Below are 21,198 nucleotides of genomic sequence, written 5' to 3'. Positions count from 1 at the left end.
CATAGATGTGTCACCAAGTAAGAGGATTTGTTTATTTGCAATACATTTGAAATGTATTTGTCTTGCCATGATGAATTAACTTTTTAAAAAAAATAAAAATATCACACTTGTATTTCTCCCTGATGTTTGCTGCTTAGGAGCAAACAACTTTTCTGCTTTGCTTATTTTCCTGATGATAAAATTAATCTCTATCATGGCAAATATACTTTTATACTCATTACTATTATTCCTCATTTTCTTATCTACCTCTCCCTCTCTAGACATAGATAAGGAATATTGCCTGTTTAAGGATTCTTTATATCATATTGTGTTTTATTAACTGACCATACTGTATACGATTAATGCAAAAAATTTACCAGTCTGTGCTTTCATCTGCAAGGTTTGCACAAGTACACGTGTAAGGCTTGTTTTCGCTAGCTATCACAGAGTTGTTAAAATGTTTGACTGGTGTGGCTCTTGCCTGATATAAGGAAGGATGTCCAAAAATCACCCACGAAGAATGTAAAACAGCTAGAAAAAAACACAACATCGCACATAGATTGATTGAAAAAATTACACAAACTGCATAATCGTAATCTTTTGTCTAACTCCCACCTATGCATGCAATTCTGAAACATGGAACATGCAATACTGTTCCATTATTAACTCCCAAACACTGGACTACCTAAAGAAAATAGGAGCAACAAAAGGTTCAAGGTTAAGTCGTGACCACCCAAAAGTAAATATAATTTGGATTTGTATATGCATTTAGGCAATGTAAGAAGCACTTCTCTCACCACAGTCCGATGGCTGCAATGCCTCAGCAGGGTTAGACTCCGAAAACTGTTTGCGATCACTGATGTTGCGGAGCATGCAATGGCTCACACTGCAGCTGCCAGCTGGGCGAGTACAGCCATGCACTGATCACCTGCCTTTCTGTATTCCAGGGCTCCTAACAGCAAAACAGTTTGAATGGCCTCATTGCCACCGCTGGAGATCCCCCTGCAAAGTCCATGCACATTCCTCTGTCATGGAGCATCTCGCCCAACATACCAAAACGGATTGCAGTCCTCTACATGAATGAGACCATATACAAAAACATTATAATTCACCATTCCACTGATGAAATTTTGTTCTGGATTACTTTTCAGTCATTTATTTATTAAACGACAGTGAAGCAATTTTTTCAATCATCCCCACCTACCATGCATGAACTGGATTCCTTCTGAATTAAACTAAAGCAGAAATGAGCTCCAGCTAGTCCTGAGTATTCAGTATTCAACACCAGATTAAAATAAGAACTACGATAAAGTTAGAACTGCACAGTGTGGATGTCAGGTCCTTGGCACCGATTGTACTGTTTTGCTCTACAGATCCACTCCTATTACACAATATTTGCTAATGTAAAGTGTAGCCTATTACAAAAATACTTCTGGCAGTTATATCAATTTGATCAATTTCTTTAATTCAGTATTGTGATTAAAACAGAAAAAACAACTATTTCCACTTTTCTTGGGAATTTTTACTGGATTAAGTTTTTTATTATCATTTATTACTCAATGAAATATGATCACCTTCATCTATTACATGTCACATTTTCTGTCTCTATTAGAGTAGTCAAATTTTCCATATGGTCTTTTGGAGTCCCATGAACCTTTCAAGACCCTTGAAGCTTCCCGTTTTCCCTTTTACCAATCTTTTTTTTTTTTTTCAATAATTGCTAGACGTTTGTTCAAGACATATTGCTATACCGAGGAGAATCTGTCCTATGCTGAAAACAAACAGTTGCACAGACTGAGTGTTCAGTGTGATGAACAGAGTTTGGAATGAAGAGAAGTGTTGGATGAGTACAGACACTATCAAAGCTGTTCTTTACTCAAAGTGAATATTAATGACAGTTGTTTCATGTTTCAAGTTAAAATCATACAGAACACACTGCTGCAAGGAAAATAGTTCACTTAAACATATTTTTCAACTTACAACTAATAGATAACTACCCAAATTCATCAGGATGTATGCGATCCTAAAAATGGTACCCCAAAACATCTCAGTTCTTGATTCTGAAAATATGACAAGCTTTTTTATAGCAAAAGTATTTCAAATCCATACAGAAAATACTCTCATTTAAGTATACCCCCTACAAATTTTCTACATGAATACTACTTGAGTTCCTGAAAGAATGTAAATAAAGTCCATAACTGTGATTTAGATTTCCGTATTACATCCAGCATCACAGACTCCAAAACAAAGGAGAGTATTTTCTTTGCAATAACAACTTACAAGTTTTGAGACTCCTGACAAATGGTCCTAAGACAGTCAAATGTGATCTGATTTTCTGAACTTCCCAATTCATAACACATTAAACTGAGTTCAAAAAGCACATGTAAAATGAGCTGAACAATCACAGGATAACTCCTCTTAGTTTCTACTAATCCAGAGCAAAGTCAGCTTCTAATAAACTTCTCTATCACAACAAAAATTCTGTAAAATACTAAATTAGTTAAAACTATGTGAACACAGCTCAAAATAACCGATAAGACTTTTTGTTTTTTTAAATACGTTTTGTCTTTGGACAAGTTGATGCCAATCCAAGATATGCTGGTATTTGCCAGCAGACTTCTGCCTGTTAAGATATTCTGGAATAACATATCTTTGAAAGAAAAAGAACCATCAGGCCACAATGGTTTCATAAATATCTTCTCTTATATGCAATCACTGGAGTTAAGGAAAAAAAAAAACAAAAACAAAAAACCTGCAAAAGAAAATAAAGCAGAAAGAAAGACTGCAAAGGTCACTTTGACAAATGTTTGCCAGTTTAAATGATTCATGGTGCACTACTTCCAATAGAGTGGAAATGTAGATCTCAGATATGCCAACAGATAAACTGAAATGAAACGGAAATCAGTTAAAAGAAGAGCTCATTTCAACAGAGATGCTAACCAGAATGCTAAACAACTTGCACATTCAGTTCAACAAACTTACCAAAACAAAGGACCAACTGGAGCCTATTTCTGGTCAGAACAGAAGTAAGGACATCAACCAGACTGACATCATTCTGTATGCATACAGTGAATGTAGATGAAGACACTTTTTGACTCAACAGCTCTTACTGCAAGCTGCCATGAGTTGACACGAACTAGCGTCCTCACCTTAAGACTAAGGGACAAACCAGATAACCCTCCTGAAGCAACATCATGTAATGTCACTATGGAATAAATGACAACTATCTGTTGAAATTATTTGTTTTAATGGAACTAGTACTGTGTTGAACTCTAGTGATTTTGAAAGCAGTTACAGTCATTTAATATAGTACGCAAACTGGCTTTCCATATCATAAGAAAACTATAATGACTGCGTAACACAAATACTTGGATGAAACATTACTTGATTTCTGCATGGGTTACTTTTCACCTCAATAACAATGGCTGTCATTGGCACAGACAGCTAGTGTGTAAAACACTCATGGCAAAAGAGACTACCTGTAAGAGCACCACTTGGGTAGGGGGAAGACTTGCCATACTGTACTTTAATGTTTCCTCCGGGAAAAGGCCTCATCCGGAATTAAAAACTATCTTATCCGTTTCCATCTAGAAATATCACATAGTTCCTTACCCAACAACAGAATACTCAGCCCTGCTTGCCCCCAAACAAGCATCCACCCATGCACCCACACACTCAACAATTTTACAAAATTGGCTCCTCAAGCATGGATAGTTTTCTCCTATCAAATCTCAATAATTATCTGAATCCATCAGACCACCAAGTATCATATCCTCAGAATCCGATTCAGCCGATGTCATCTCAACACATGTTACCACATGGAACCACTATGAGTAGTTTGCGGATAGTATAGGAAAAGAATCTGGACTGACAGATTAAGTGAATGTCTAAGTTGTTTCTGATCAATGATTTTGTCTCTAATAGGCTCAATATGTGCCACCCTCATAAGCCAGAAAGGATGCAAGCCCATAATACGTTAATCTACTGAGTACCAGCAAAACATCCAAAATACAAATCCTGAAGTTCTGATGGGATGAAATGGGTTTTAATTTCTACTAACTTCTCAGTAGAATCAACATTAGCATTTAATAGAAGAGATGCATGTTTCACTCATATCTGGCTTCTGCTAGGAAATAAAAAGCTTCTGGCCTGAAACACAGCGAAGTCTCTAGACGTAGTATGGTGAAAAATGATGGAGTCTGAAAGGCACAGCCTCTTCAGTTCTTCACCACATTAAACCAGGTGAGCTGTGTGTAAGTTGTTTCATTAACACAATCTGATTTTATACTAAAGAAATTATAAAAGTGATACAAATCAGAGAATAGCTGACTTCGGATGAGCATTTATTTTTCAGTACAACTCACCGTCAGGAGGTGGTAGTGTCTTCTAAATTGCCAATGTACCCTTTGCATAGAGTAAGATTTAAAACACTTTCTTTGAAATCTTTCACATTGGGATAAAACATTTCATATTTTCCTTGCAAGGAATGAGACTGTGCTTTCACAAATTAAGGAAAAAACGAAGTAGAGAAGAAGCCTTACTGGTTTGTATCTTAGTGCATCTCTGTAGGATCCAAACAGTGCTGCCTGTGCCCGAAGAAAGGCCTTGGCTACTCCATCTCCTGTCGCTGTAGACTGCTTTTTCAGTTTATTTTTCAAGGCCGAGACCTGCACGACAGAGTGGAACAGTTAAATTAACACCTCAGAAATTGGTACAGCGAGGTATGAACCCAATCAGCAGGCAAACCATGGTGTCTACAGGTCAGCCAAAAATTCATCCTCCTTCCTGATAGCTTATCTTTTTAACTGCAAAGAGCACCTGCTGGTCTGTTAATTGAAATGAAAGCAGGGGATGCTGGTAGAGTGCTAATGCAAATTGGTTTATGCTCTCTTTTTTTCCCAAGGCCTCTTGACATAAATAAGCTTAATTATTTTTACAGTAAAATGCATGTGAGATACTCTTCTGCAGATTTTTTTTTTCTCAATCATAACATGTACCCACTAGTTTTGAACGAAGACAGTTGGGTATTTTTGATTTATGCTGTGAAGGCTTATTTTTAAAGACTCTTAATGGTCACTTGCTACTCGGTTTCAGGGACGATTTTTTTTTTTTTTTAAGTCAAATTACTATCTTACATCATTTCTCATACACCATGGGAGTAGCTGCTACCACTGTCAAACAGTTGAGAAAAGTTTGTGTAAATTGCTACACTGTCTTTAGAACTGTCCTCGAAGACAAAACATGTGAACGTGAAAAAACCCACAAACAACTCTCAGAAGACACCTGTAGGTAAAAAAAAAAAACAAAAAACAAAAAGACCATTCTTTTTTTACTTGGCAAATGGCAATCACTGATTATATATAAAAAAAAGACATTTTAATTTAGGTGACCCTTACTTGGAGACACTTTGGAGAAAAATCACGTAATTCTTCTTACAGTATTATTTAAAGATACTTGGAATTATACCCAGTTACAGTCTATTCTCTCCTAATTTTCACCATGACAGACATCTAGAGAAGTGAATTCCAATTACATCAAATACATGCTTGTACACCCCTTTGTATTGCAATATACCAAATAAAGCAATATTTAAGTCGCTATATACTATACAAAGTAACATTAAGAGTTACTCTTTAAACAGAACATTATAAACACAAACTATCAGCAAAACAGCTTTCATTCTTTTAGAAATACATGCAAGAATGAGTATCTTTTAGCTTTTTTATGCAAGCAGTCCTGACTGCTCTTGTAGATGATGATTGTAATTGAAGTGTCAGCCTAATTAACAACTAAACTTTGAATAATGCTAATGAGAACTGAACATGGCATCAGAGAAAAGACCAGCTCTACAGGTGATAAACCTTCACAGTAGTGACATTTTCCAGTGTAAAGTCACAGTTACTGTGATCTGATCAAAGAGAGAGACCCCCATTGGGTCCAATTATACTATAGTTTTGAAAAAAAAATTATTGAGTTATGATGTTCATAATCTATGCAGAAAGGCCTTTACAGTATAGGTCTTTTCCCCATAGCTGTGATCTTTTCAATTTATATCCAAGCTCCATAGATCTAGATAAAAGTTTAGAGCCTGATTCGTTTAGCCCATGGAAAGCATACACCAAGGCTCATTTATGTTTTTAACTTACAACTCAAAAGAAAAAAAAAGTACAAGTCTGAGTACAAAACCCACTTAAGCAGTTCAAGGTTGAAAAACATAAATGCATCCCTTGGTTTTGGGGTTTTTTTTTGTTCTGTGCTTCATGATTATTTTTAAGTTATCAAAAATAAGGCTTATTTAATTCTTGGGGAAATAAATGTCTCTATTCTTTGTATAAGGGAAATCTGCCCGACAACGTTAGCTCAGTTGCACTAAAACAAAAGCAGTAACCTGAGGTCAAAAAAACAGCTGTAAGCCTTAAAATGTTGTCTCTGTCATGCCTGACAAAGCTTCTTCTAAATATGAGGGAAAAGGTAGAAAATTCTCTACATTCTTTTAAATTATACCTTGTGAGTTCGAGGAAATTATGGCAGACAATAAGACAGGGTAAGAGAAGAAAGGAGGTAAAAATGATGTAGAGCAGAGGAATTATAGGCCAAAGTGGGGGATGTGAAGGAAAATGGTATTTTCTGATTTTCTCAGTTCTGGCAGGCCCTGTGTACCCTAACAGAAATCAATAAACGGCTGCTTTAGGCAAAAACGTGTTAAAAAGAACAACAGAAAGCAACAAATCGCCCGCTTCACTGCAGTATTGGTACGTTATTAGTTCAACAATATTAAGAATATCCCAACGGGTGGCAGTTTGGAGGCGGGTTCCCCAGCACAAAAAAGCGTAAGTCAGATGCACATTTTCATGCTGCCACTCTGGAGGGAGTTCAAGCCTCAGAAAGGCTACGCTGGAGTTCAAAGAAAGCTCCTCCAACTTCTGCTTCTCTCAGGAGGCAATGCTAAAAGCCAGGAAGAGCTCTATTAGATTATTCTGCAGAAGTACTAGGAGCACAGTGCTCTTAAGAAAAAGCCTGCAGGGATAACGTGGGCCATAACCCTGATTCCCCAGTCCTCACAACCGGAACCCTGGCTGCAGCACGCGTGAAGCACCCTTGAGACCTGCCCAGGTTTCCTTCAAGCTGAGGTCAGCAAACGTGCATGCAGAGGGACAGTGCTTCCTTCTCCCACCACTGAGTGATGGCATACCCAAGCTGAATATTTGGGTGGGTTGTCAGCAAATTCTCCCAGTTCCACAGTTCAAAGACAGAGTGCTAAAGTAGTTATTGCAGTCAATGCAGTAGGTACAGATGAGAGACTGGGTACTCTGAACTACTTAGACTTGGTGCACAGCAGGATTGTGATTGCTTAGATCCATGAATCTAAAACCAAGGAAGTGCGAGACCCCTTTGCATGACATCATTGATAGCTCTTAAAATTTCAAAGAAAATACACAGTTCCAGCACCACGCCAAAGAAACACCAAGCAGCATCTTTATCAAAATCTTTTCCTTATATATGCTTTAATCCATCTACCTATCTATGATAAAGAATGCCAAACTTTTCTTCTCCTTTTCTTTGCATGTCTTAAGTAGAAATAGCCTTTTACAAAGTTTAAAAATAAAGAACTGCAAACAAACAAACCACAGGGGTTAGCATGCTGTTAAAATTTATTTCTGGAAGACACTAGTGATCCATTTCAGAAATGGTATTATTCATTTACACTAGAAGCAAACTGTTTTTATCTTCTAGCAACAGCTTCTCTTTAGAAGGTGACTTCATTGGACCACGAAACGCTACCAATGAAGAGCAATCAGAGCTTCGGGAAGGTTTAAATCAATATAATAGTTTTTCAGACATTTCAAAAGCACGAGATTCATTTGTGATTTTGCTTTCATATGTAATTAAGTGCATCTAAAATGTAGAAACATATTGTGTTGGTCATTAAAACAAAAAGTGTCATTTTTTAAAAATCGCCCTATCTCCTTTCTAAGATTCCTAAAATACAACTATCTGATCAGAAGCAAAGCCCCACTAGTATCTCTTCAACATCCATGCGAGTAGAAGAATAGAACTTCTTAAAAATAAATTAATAAAATCATGTAACTATTAATCAAAGCCTTTGCTCCTGTAAAAACTTATGCATGCATATATATACTTGATATTCTCTACATACACAGGATGCAGGCATCTCAGATAGCCCTCTAGCATTTAATCACACTCGTTTAGATGAAAACAACTACTTAAAAAATGTTTTCAAAACTAGCTGTACTTTTCAATCTCACATTCTAGCTTCTAAAACTATATTGAGGTTTAACAGAATTCCAACTCCAAGAAGATTGTTCTATTGTTCAAAATAAATATTTGCCTCATAACACTGCAAACACCGCTGACTTCTCTGAGTTTCTAAAATGTATTAGTAATATTTTTGGCTATTTTCTGATGTGAAAACATAGTAAATTATGATATTAAAATTTTACAAAAATTCTCTTTAGTTGCACTGTTACACATCGACCATAACTTCTTTATAAGACTATTAATCTTTGTATTTTCAGAAATAATTTGCACTCCCATAAATTGTTTTATAAAGTAAATTAAATTTTCTACATGAATTACAGTCTACGTTTCAAATGTTACTGAAACAGTTCATAGGCCCAATTTACAGTGTTAAAATCCTGTGACTTTAGGAATCTCAAAACTAAAAATTGCTCAGATTCTGTATTGCATCATAGTGTGCAGGCACCACGCTCTACAAAGGCTACGCATCTTTCAACAGCTCTGTATGTTTTACGGTTAACAAAATTTAACGACCACAGAAGATGCTAAAAACCTATAAAGCCTATTGTTTCCTGAAGATCATACTTATAAAAGTTCTGCTTAGTCTATGGAGCACTCAGTAAGACTTGGTTGCTAAACGTGATGACTCAATTCTCCAAGCTTTTTCTGAAAGCGTTCAAATTTGAGCAAAGGAATAGTCATTTTGTCAGAGTTCACTGCGATGAGGCCCAAAGATTATAAATTTGTGCCTATGGTCTCCACTAATTTATATACCTCACAAATGTTCTTTTTCTAATGTCTTACATTATTAAAGTGGCAATCCAAGTATTATTGTATTAGGAAATTTACTCCCACAGAAGTAGCTACTTATTTTCTTTTTTTTTTTAATTAAAAAATAATAGACAAATTCACAGTGAAATGATGAAATTTAAAAACAAGTGTTCTTGTCAGGAGACAGGAAAAAGAGGGTTTTTCCCCTCTCTGAGAAAACAAAGGATTCCTGAAAGTCTTGCACTGATTTATTTTTCCAATTTTAAAAACCTTAGGAGTAGCGGAACTGCTACTGGCATGGTAGTATTTCTAACAGTCAATAAATCTAAAATATTATGTGTGAATATTGGAATGAAGCCATTAAGAAGATTACAGCATGCAACACAGCAGAGGGTCCACATGAAAAAAGGACTGGTAATTCAGGACAACTGTGACCACTGACCTTTGCACAGTCAAGACCACTGGTCAGTCTGACAGAATAATAGAGTTCACATGCATAGAAAGTCACCTAGCCTGTAACTATAATTTAAATGCTTAAGTGAATGATTTAAAAATGCCTTTAAATCTCAGTTAATTTATTATATAGTTTATTAGACAATGCCATATAATAATGTTTTTCAATCTTAGATTTATCATGAAAAAATTCACAATCCGAGCATTTTAATCAGCATATTACTTATACATGGGTAAATTATTAAATACCTATGCTGTGAGGACACTATCAGGCTTATTGATCATGAAAATAATTACTCAGTTTCCTTCGGACACAAGGAACGGTTTAAAAAACTCTGAAAATACTGCATTTCTTTTGTTTGGCTGTTAACCAACCTGGAATCAACTTTTGAAAGGGATAGTAAGACTGGAACTTCTTTCATATTTGAGTTCTTCATCCTACTTTAACACCCTTCAGAGGTACTCCTTATATTTTTTTGATCAGAAGTTTTACACCTTTGTATGTATGCTTATCAGGTTTATTTATATAGGTTAAAATGCTTCACATGTGTATGTATCTGACATTGGCTTTAATGTTTCAAGTCTGACTTACCATTTTGACTCCACACTTCTACGTGTTATAATTTTTACCAAGATGTTAGCAGTTGCACTGCCCTTCATGAATGCAAAAGAAGGAAAAGCATTTTGTCTTTTTACGAGCCAAACATGGGCATTGTCTGTGCCTTGTATTTCCAGGTTTTCCAACTATAATTGTGCATGTTTTCCATTAAATTGTTTTAATTAAAGTGCTTTACAGACTGAAGTAAAGGAAGAGATAGGAATATTCAAATTAAAAGCTTCATTATAAAATCCTCAAACACTGCAAGCATATTTTGCGTAAAACACAGTTGTTCTGTTTTGTTCTATATTGGATATGGAATGAAATATTTTAAGTCTGCTGTATAGTCTGTACACTTGGATAACCTTCATTAACATTAATAACAGTAACATGCATGTATCCTGAGGGAGAAAATACTTCTAAAAGTATAAAGAGCTCTATCCCTATTTTCTTCATGCTACCCTACTCATTTAGAGATCATTTTGATATGCATCTGTAAAATACATGAGAAGTCCCTCCCATTGGACAAGTAGCCATTTCTACTGTTCAAAGGACCTCCAGCTACAACTCCAGTATCTTATGGAAGATGATGCCTAATTCTCAGTTCTGCATCTAGCTATTACTTGACAAGAGGTATGTACCTCCATGACATTATAAACTCAACCTTTTTCACTGAATGCAAGGTCAGTTACTGACACACTAGAAAATGACTCATTTTTTACTTGTTATACTCTTGAATGATAGAGTTCAGTCAAAATTATTTAATATACATATGTGTGTATACTTTTTCATACACTAATGTAAAATCACAAAACATCAGAATAATTTTGGTACAGTCTTTTACATTTCTGAACTATAGTTGATACTCAGTCAAAAGAAACACTGACCACATGATCTATAAAAAGTCTGGATTTTAACATCATTAAAATCAAAGGGAACTGACATTAATATAGTCATCGAGTTTGATTCCTGTTGTACCAAATATATACGAATTACCAACAAAACCAAAAGACACACTGTCACTACAGTGCCTTACTTTGATTAAGACAGTTTGTTTTTATGAGTTACAATTTCAGAAAATGCAATTCTTTGATTTCACATTTCGATATAAAATTCTTTGTCTTGACAACCATTTGTGATAGCCTGAGCGTCTATAACTAAATAATCAAAACAGTGGTTCACAATGATATTCTTTTAGAGCTCTGTTGGGAAAAACAAGGTAAGTGAATTTCGTGACTATTTAAAATGATACACAGAATATGTTTCCCTATAGGCAATACGAATAAAAAAAAGGGCGGGGACACACACACACACACACACACACACATATGACACCCTCTGCAAGATCAAAGTCCAGAAAGAACTGGCACTTAATTTATCATCCTTTACAGACAAAAGACAGTTTTCGTCATTTCAAAAGGATCAGATGTCTTTTATGACAAACTGGGTTTGCAGTTTAATTTACAAATAGAATTCTAAGCAAGCAGTCTTTGCTCTGCCAAAGGAAATGACAAACAGTATAGGTTTTCATTCACACAGCCCTCAGCAGGATAAAGAGATTAAAATAAAACTGAAATAATTTAGAGAAAACAAATAAATGTTTCAGAAAGTTGAAGAAGATCAAAGTCTGAATTTTCTGACCCCAACTGTACAAGCATTTCTTATTATATTGACCAGTGCCATCAGATCATTAATTAAAAGGAAAACGCTGGCAGGTGGCAGGGAAGCAGAAGCCGATAATTGGCCCCCTTCTTTTTGCCTTCAAAAACTCTCTCGTTCTTTTGCAAGACATGCCACTAGGCAGACAGAAATGCCTACTTTGTAATATAATGATTAAGATGAGATGAAGAGACTCTTGCGTTTAAAGCAGCTATGCCTAATGAATGCAGCTAGCTTTATAATTATGATCCTGCTTTTACAATAAGGAATATGATGTTCCATTCAACATCTCCTCAACAGTCAAAAAGGTAAAAATCTCAAATATAGGGGTCTACACTTGGTGCTTTTCACCCCCTTATTCCTTTTATAGCAGTTAGCAAAACCAGGCAAAAATAACTACTGGTAATTCAAGCATCCATATAAGAAAGAAAGAATGAAATATCTGTAAGACTCACCACTTCACCAGGTAGGTTGTTCAGGTCATTAAAAGGCGTTTCTAGAGTGTTTGTGTCAGCATTTAGCAAAACCACATCCTCCAGTGATCTATTTTTTACTCTCTGTTAAAAGGAAAAAAAAAAATATCGGAAAAGCATTTTACTATTGCATTCTCCTGAAGTACATTTTTATTATAATATGCTAGATTAGAAAGGATAATTTTACAATGGACAATAATGGCAAACACAACATTTTGAGCTTTAGATCCAGGATTTGTGAATTAGACAGAGGATTCAGAGGAGCTTTTTAAAACACCCCCTCTTCATGAAACAGTAAGGTTATATTAATAATCTCTGAAATGCACGTATATTCAATAAATGAGTTCTTGAAAACCAAGATTTACACAAAACACAGTTAACTATATTGGAACTATACATATCATAATGTTTCACTCCCTCATATTTGTGAAAGATATGATGTTAATCAGATAATCAGCTGGAAAACAGAGAAAACAAAAATTATTTGCAGATTTACGTAAGTCGCAGCCACGTGATGTCTACTAGTATTGTTGCAGAACACATGAAATACTATTTCATCAATGGACCTGATTAGCAGCTAAGAATTAAACCATTTGTTCCCTTCAGGAAAAAATGACAGATCTCTTTTCTATATGGTCCTACAATCATGCATAATAGTGGGGTCCAGGAAATAATTCCAGAAGGAATCGAGTGGCTTCTTTTTCAGAGCAAACCTTTCTGTTCTATTATTTTCTGATGGAATAAGGAAAAATATCCTAGTCAAGACATTATGATCAATGTATGCAGATCATAAGAATTTGATCTGAGAGAACACAAGGCTATGCCTAGAGTTAAGTGTACACGATAGAAGGCTCTTCTTTGGAAACACAAAAGTGCTAGTGTCTCAGACTGGGAGAGAACCCACCTCATCAGCTTAGCAAATGTGAATTGATCGTCAGAAACTGCTTTCGCAGAAGTGTAAATCAAAGTTCCCAAATCAATTATCTGCTCTGCATGATAATCAGACTACACACATAGGCTTAATGGTGTCATCAAATGGTTATGGAAAGAGGCAAAGCTACTAATGATCCAGCTATTACTTACCACTTAGCTGAGTTCTATTGTTTTGTTGTATGTTTAAATCTGAAAAGGGTACCTCGTGTTTTATGGCAAAAAATACTCATTTCTAAATTAATAGTTATGGGCATTACGGGATGAATGTTAGACTCAGATTTTTAGAGGGACAGGAACGTAAATTATCCAGCAAATCAGAATGATGCTGAATTCTGATTGATGGCAACTCCAGAATAAATTTTAACTGTTCTAATCATTGGGAAATTCTGTTGCTGAACCACTCAAAAGGACAGGAAAAAAAGCTATCATTGAGCTATTAAATAGACACAGAAACAATCCTGATGTAATACTTACACGTCTCCATAAAACACTTCAAAATATTTCAGAGAGAGACATTTTTCAGTTTGTAAAGCATCTGAAGTTTAAATTTTGTTATTCTGTATGCTAAAAAACAGGCATTACCATTAAAATTATCATTTATGGCAACCACACCTCATGCTTATCAGTATGCAGAAGTGTACAGTAAACTTACCTCTATTAAGCTTAAGTGGACGCCGATTAGATAAGGCATTGGTGCACTGAAGAAAAAAAGTGGAAAAGGCCAAATTATTGTTTTAAGTACCAACTACTACAACATTTAGGGAGCAAAATATATTTAATATCTTGGCACATAAAGTCCCTAGTTAACATTCACTGTTTAAGCTGTATTAAATGTACACAGTTGCTACAGAAATTTTTACTAGACAAGGGAAATCTTTTTTTTTCCCACTCTGCAGACAACCACAAAATAAAAGGCGCTGTTCCTAACTATGGAAGTATGAGCGAGAAGATGTGTAAGGCTTGCCACAGCTAGTTTCAATAACCAACCACACTGCATGGCAGAGCTAACCTAGCAGATGTTCCAGAAGCGGGCTGTCTCTAGAACTACAATGGCTTTCAGCCTCCATTCTGGAGCATATGGTACCCGTTCCATCACTCCACTGCAATGCAAACACCATTAACGCCAGTTTTGGCTCTGAACATGCTTCTGAAACCCTTACTTGGTTGGGCATTTGGAAGCTGTATAATATCCCATTTAATTCAAGATAGTAAACTTCTCATTTTCAATTTGAATAAGACAAGGAATGATATTCTCAAAATAAAACAAATATCCACACAAAGCCTCTGGACTGAGACCTCCCGCAGTACACAAGCAAGAAACTGAATTAGTCAGGCTAATTTATCATGGTTTCCCACTATCTTCCATTTCCTTCTTTAGTGAATGTGTTCTGGCAACATCTGACAAAGAATATATTCAGTATCCAGCACTAAAGGGAAAAAACATCATCATGCTTTTGGGTACTGCGAGATTACTGAAAATACTCACTCCAGAGAAGTGAGCAATGGATAGGCATGTTTAAGCAACTCAGGGGGAAAAGAAATACTAACAGAGCAGAGAGGAAAAACTAAGCAAAAATAACCTCTGAAAAATAAATGGAAGGTAAGATGACTTATATGAAGCTATACAGGCAACTGACACACAGTAATTTCTCCCATTGTATTAATTTGATCATGGATCTAAGCCACTGGCTCTGACTGATTGGCAATTCAATTCCTGAGGCCCACGGAGAGGCTTCGCTGCATCAGTTCATGTGGCCACATCAATTTGGTCCCAACTATGGGAGCAAAAGTAGCAATTCTCACCTGCCTGCGACTGCAGCAAGTTTTAGAAAAATCTGTATACACTATGGATTAGCCAATTGCTCTCATTGACAATGTCCCACAGGAGAGGATCGATACAAAAAAACCAAAAAGCCAAAACCCCACACACCAAAAACCCCTTCACACCCAAAACTCAGACTAACTGAGGCCAACCCAAGCTTTCATCATGTTTATACTATCAAAATATAGGTTTGCCGAGATTGCAAATTGTCATGGCTTAAGGTTTCTAGGCAATGGGGCTTCCAATGGGGAAATGGAGACTCCTATGTCCCCACACATCTTCTTCTTAGCCCAACACTGAGAAATTTTCATACCTCCTGCTGACTTCGTCCAGGCTAAGGCCTTACACCTTTGTGGTCTAAACACAAGTTACATGGGATCATAAATGTGTGTACCTCTAGAGCAGAGAAGCTTTATATTCCATGAGGAATCAGACAGCTTTAAAACACTATAATTTTAAGATCGCTTTATACTACGTAACATACTTAACCAAACCAATGAGAATGACTATGACTGACACATAACTGAGGATTCTTCTGCTGAACATGCAGCAAAATAGATCCTCAGGTTCATCGCGTAGGAGTTATCTTAGCATTACAAATAACGTGAACTGGAGAAACTACAGTGAAAACAAGCGCTATATCATGTATGCATTTTATGCACACTTGTTTTCTTGTACACTGACACTGTTCTAGTAGCTTCACCAGGCCTGTTCAGACTTAAAATAGCTGATGATTTGCTCCATTAATAAGTCTGTCATTAAAAAGGGCAGTGTGTAGCTCTTTTCTACAGAACAAAGCAACAGCTACACCATTTCAGTTTTGAGAAGTTAACAGAATAAAGGTACAAAGCTAATTGGATAAACACATCTTGAAAATGCATGAAATGAAAATTGCAGGTATGGAAAGTCAATTTGATCATTTTCAGCAAAGAATGAATTCTATTACTGCTGGATTCTGAAGCCTTAACAGCAGAGGTTTGTAATATATACATGAAATTGGTTACTATGATACTTCTGGGAGCTGCTATATAGGTTTTCTCTTGCTTATGCATGTTATTACCAAAAATGTTATTAATCTACAGCATCATTGCCTAAAATAATTACTGTGTTAAGCAAAATATGCAAGTTAATTGGACAATAATTGTCGCGTTCTCACAAAAACAAGCATGCGTACATCCCAATTCAGAACAGACCAAATCTCATAAAAAGACATGTTGCAACTGTAACTTGGATTTTCTAATTGCATTATATTCTCAGCAGAGCTTCAGTAGAACAGATGCTTTATCATCCACAGACAAAACTGTCATACATTCTTTTATCAGTGACTTAATTTGCCAAGAAATTACAGAGAAATTTGATGAAGTTAGCTTTTTCCTCTACAAAAGTTAATTTTATTCAAATATAATTACTATATCAATGATCAAACTTAATTTTTGTAAAAGCTTTCTTGAAAGCCAGCCACCTACAGGGCTTAGTGCAACAATATCTTTTTGCTTACTTAAATGTAGAAAAGAAATAAAGTCTTGAAAAATATTCAGAAAATTCAATTTTTTAGTAACTCTGCTGCATTTTCTTCCTCTAGAGCTAAAATGAACATTAGTCTCACTGCCTAAAATTTTGCTGTCTTTTAGAAAAAGAAAATTAATATCTTTTCTTTTTTGGATGGTTGTTGCAATTCTCACACTGGAGTTATCATAATGGAATTTAAGGCCAAGATAAGCTACGTGGGGGGAAAAAACATCCTGAAGTTAATAAATACACAGGATGTTCACACACCGGACCTTGCGAGTAACCAGGCCAATCCTGACAGCATTACAGCCCACATTGTTGCTCAGTACCGGTGACTTTGGACTACTTTAACAACATTCATTGCATTATCTATAAACCAAGCCCGTATACCAGGTTGCCTCACAGAATCTCAGAATCTTTTTGATTAAAAAGGTAAGTGGAACAATCTAAATAATTGTTTAATATAACTCCCAACAGTTTTACTCAAGGAGATATTTTTCTTTTTTCATGCCCACAAAACATACCAGGTGAGCAGTGTATGTAATTTATCAAATTCTAACCCCAACAGAATTATATCATTTAACTTTATGAAATTTTGAAGATATACAGTCCAACTCATAAAAAAAAAATGTGGATTTCCTTCAAAATATGTTGGATGATTACCATGAAAATTTGCAGGATTGGGGCCTATATTTAAACGAGCAGATTTAAATGTATTTTATCTTTGTTCAAAAAGGCCTTACTCCCTTCAAGTGAACAAAATTATCAAACTGATAATCTCCTACTTCATTTATTTGAACACCACTTCAGAGCAACACTAAGGAAATGAGAGTTCATGGGAGACATCTCAACAAAGTCCAAGTGAAGCAATGACAATGTAGTTTCTAGGTATGAAAATGCATGTTAAGCTAAAATGAAAAAAGGCACTTTTTATTATAAAAAGAACTTTACTGTATCGAAATGAAAATATAAAAATGCATTAGAAAATAATTTTATTAATTTTAAATTGACATGACCCTCTTGGACTGCACACTGCATCTGGCCTAGCAGAAACTTTTACCTTATACATTCATCAAGGTTTTCTAACTTGATATATTATATACCTATAAGGAAGGTATTTATTCACTGTTTCACCAAAACATGAGGAAAGCTAAATATTTTATGTGTTTTTATTATGCTATTCCAACCTGTCTCACAAAAGAACCATTCAAACCAGACGTGAGCAGACAGAGAAATGTGAACGAACAAAAATCTAAGTTAAAAGATCTGAATTAGTTACTGTGGTAAATTCATCAGTTGTGCATTTCCTTTCATGAATGTTTCCATTCGAGCATTTCTAAAAAAGGGAAACTTTTTTTTCTCTCACTGTTGTACTGCTTTGAAAAAGAAAAGGAGATATAATTGAGTTTTAAAAGTTTAAGAAACTGCATGCTTCTTTTTAATGAGTAAATGAGTAATGAGTAAAAAAAATCCTCAGGTCATACCATAATGATCTAGAATCTCAACTATCATCATTATTACAAGACGCTATGTCCAGCACCTAATATGATTATTTCTGGAAACACTATCTGTGCTTAGGAGAGGAAGTAAAAAAATCTTCTAGTATTCAGGATGCATTCTGCAGGGTACAGCTTGAATAAAGGTGTGGATCTACCTTCTGAGAACAGCATTTATGGATGACACTGAAGAAATTACAAAGCTTCTGGTAGTAAGCTCAAGTAATACAAAAAACTAAACAAATACATCCAAGCTCTACCCCCATCTTTGTGCATTTTATCAAAGCTAGGAGGAAAAACAATTAGGGCAGAGTTTCTTCAAAAGAAAACTTTCATTAAAGATGAAAGGCTTAGCTATAGTTGAAAGTAAAGGGAAGAGTGAGAGAATAATATTTGATTTCTTTCTAAAAACAATAAATAATATACATATGAAGTATAGGAGCTACCACAGAAAAAGATATACCATGGGTAAAAATTGTAAGCTTGAGCAAAAAATATCAAAGAGACTTAAGGAAACATAATGAGAATTTCTTTGAAAACAAGAAGTTCAATAGACTGGGTAGAGTTCAACGGAACATCAATATTTATGTGTTCCAGAAGAAAAGTCCAGCAAACATACAAGCATAAATTATTTCTGTGAAGAAAAACATTAGTAACAGAAACATAGACTTATGTTGGTAGGCATTTGACTTGGACTCAATTTTTATATATAATAACAATCCCTGATCTCTAAAATGGCTTTAAATGGTTCGGTTTTTTCCACCACAAAACCACAGGGTTAAAGTGAAAGTCTCCAGGGATGGATACTCCTGTTTCAGGTGCACTATTACAAATAAAAGAAAGTATATCTCTTCTTAGCCTGAACTCTTTAAACACCGGCACGTGTGACTCAAAAAGTGGTTCTTTCTTGTTCAACCTAAAAATTTGTCAAAACCACAAGTCTGTCATGTCAACAGAAACATGACAGGAGAAGCAGAATTTTTATATTGAAAATTTTGGAAGTACCAATAGGAATTTTAAGCTCTTTTCGCAAGGTGTTGGACAGGATCCTGAACCCGGCTGAGTCTAAAATACAAACATGAAATCACTGCATAGACCTAAGGGAAACATTGATGCCTACTAATGTTTGATTCCAGAAAAACAGATCCATTTTTTCCTGAATGCTTCTAGAGGTACCATTTATCTCAAGTTAAAATAAATGTCAAATAAAAGAAAACTGTAACACAGCCACATTTAAATTACTGAATGCATCCTCTTAACAACAAAACAGGAATAGTTACTACAAACATGATTGTAAGTGCTTCACTGATAGTTATCTGCACTGCAATTCAAGGTACCAATTTAAACACCATGTAAAGGCATGCTGAAATATCACTACTCAAGCCATCATTTAAGCACTGGCTTAAGTGCTGTCATAAACTGGATCCTGTATATTTAGTTATGTAAGTAGATAGTGTTTTCACCAGTTACTTAGCATTACAAGACAGGTAAGAATCTCAGAAATGGGGATAATAGGCGAGCTGTCTTACCAGCAGTAGTCCAGAAGATGTGGAGGAAGCACTGGGATGTAAATGTGTTGCCAATACATTGGATATAACAATGCAGCTGACGCATGAACACAAGCAGTTAACTAAAAATAAAAATACACACACAGAATAGGCAACATAAAATACAAATAAAAAGAAAATACAAAATCTTAAATTAACTTTTAGACATGTAAGAATCTTAACCTCCCTAAACCACCTATTATAGCATTTTTTAATTACTTTTAATTGCCTAAATGTATCTATGAAGAACTCTGGTACACAACATTTGCAAGAAGCCAGACTAACAAGTCAATTAAAAGTTAGCTTTGCTCAGCTATTTCCTTGAAAAAAGAAAATAAACATTTACTACTTGATGTTTATCAAACACGGGTACTGCCACGAACACAGCGAATTTGAGTGCACCCCAGCTGCACTCAGCTCCGCCGAGCGGGAGAGAATCAGGGGAGTTTTTCCGTCCACTCTTCTGCTATTTGGAACAACTGGAATTGATCTGAACCTCCGCCTAAGCCACAGAAGAGCATTAAACTCAGCAGCCGGATTAATTTCTGTCGGTGTCACTATCTTGATTTCCAAATTATCTTTAAAAAAAATCTGAATATTCCCTGCAACAGAAAAGCAACTTTATTACAATTTTCCAAAACTCCTTTCCCAAAGCAGAGACTGGCAAGTCTCGCACCAGCGTCACCAGGCCTCTTTGACCAAGAAAGTAGGTGTTACAATCTGCTTACCATTCAAAACCTGATTTTCTAAACCAACCAACCAAACAACACACACCACAAAAGAACCCACTCACTCCTAAAAAAATAAATCTGCAGAATTGATTAGAAACGTTGTGTAGTTCACTCCTTGAGTCAACAAAATAATCTGCAATACCTGAAGAATTCAAATTGGTTCTATCAAATACCACTTGGCTAACAGGGAATAAAATTTATTTATTTCATTATGCAGCCACAGAGGTACAACACAATGAGAAGACTGTGTTCAAAATGAGGTAGTCTATATCCAGTAAATAAAACACTACAAACCTCATAAAATAACGAAAAAAAAATTTAAAAAAAAAGGGAATGCCCCATGTAGAGGATGTTAAGCCTATGGAAAAAAGACAAGACTGTCCTAATGTTTTATATCACAACAAAATTACTACCCGAGGGTAACTTGATAATAGCACTGTTTATAAGACATACACTTCTACAAGTAACAAAACAAGAGCTGAAAACAAAATGTAAATCCTGTTCATACGACAAGTGCTAAACCATTATGGATTTTAAACAGAAAAAAATCCTCTTTCGCAAGAGATCAGCAGTTAAAGCTTTCACACCCTGGTTGTCTCGGACATTTAGAGTTGTAAATAAAAATTACACTGTAATTTTGTACTTATATTTTTACACTAAAAATGAAAAAAACAATTGTAAGACCATTGCAGCAGATATCACAGACAGTTACAATTCGTGCAGCGTAGTTTGCTCAGCACTCAGATTAATATAACACGATTAAATATGGAAAAGAAGAGGGTCTGAAAGCTCCTAAGGGATATCATTAGGGCAAATTGCCAAAGAATGAAACATGAGCCAGTCAGGAGAGTCTGGAAGCTGCAGCAGTACCAAGGGACTTGAATGTTCGACAGTTGGAGTTTCAGTAATGTGTGAACTGCAGGTTAAGGTATCAGGAGACTCTGTTCACTGACACACAGAATGTCACT

The 21,198-nt window shown here is 35.5% G+C and overlaps 1 protein-coding gene across 4 annotated transcripts in view; it reads right to left on the bottom strand.

The window, feature by feature from the left end:
• The window catches only part of DENND1B (DENN domain containing 1B), a 168,426-nt gene that overhangs the window by 44,181 nt on the left and 103,047 nt on the right, over positions 1 to 21,198 (bottom strand). For all 4 annotated transcript variants that reach the window (XM_075422316.1, XM_075422317.1, XM_075422318.1 and 1 more), the window contains 4 exons: positions 19,482 to 19,582; positions 13,778 to 13,823; positions 12,175 to 12,276; positions 4,521 to 4,646 (listed from right to left, as the gene is read on the bottom strand). In XM_075422316.1, the coding sequence (XP_075278431.1) occupies positions 4,521 to 4,646; positions 12,175 to 12,276; positions 13,778 to 13,823; positions 19,482 to 19,582 (375 nt within the window). The remainder of the gene's footprint in view (positions 1 to 4,520; positions 4,647 to 12,174; positions 12,277 to 13,777; positions 13,824 to 19,481; positions 19,583 to 21,198) is intronic.

The sequence above is a fragment of the Opisthocomus hoazin genome, chromosome 6 (assembly GCF_030867145.1).
Source record: "Opisthocomus hoazin isolate bOpiHoa1 chromosome 6, bOpiHoa1.hap1, whole genome shotgun sequence".
NCBI lineage: Eukaryota > Metazoa > Chordata > Aves > Opisthocomiformes > Opisthocomidae > Opisthocomus > Opisthocomus hoazin.
Note: the sequence above shows the minus strand (reverse complement) of the source record. Positions and strands in the feature narration are given on the sequence as shown.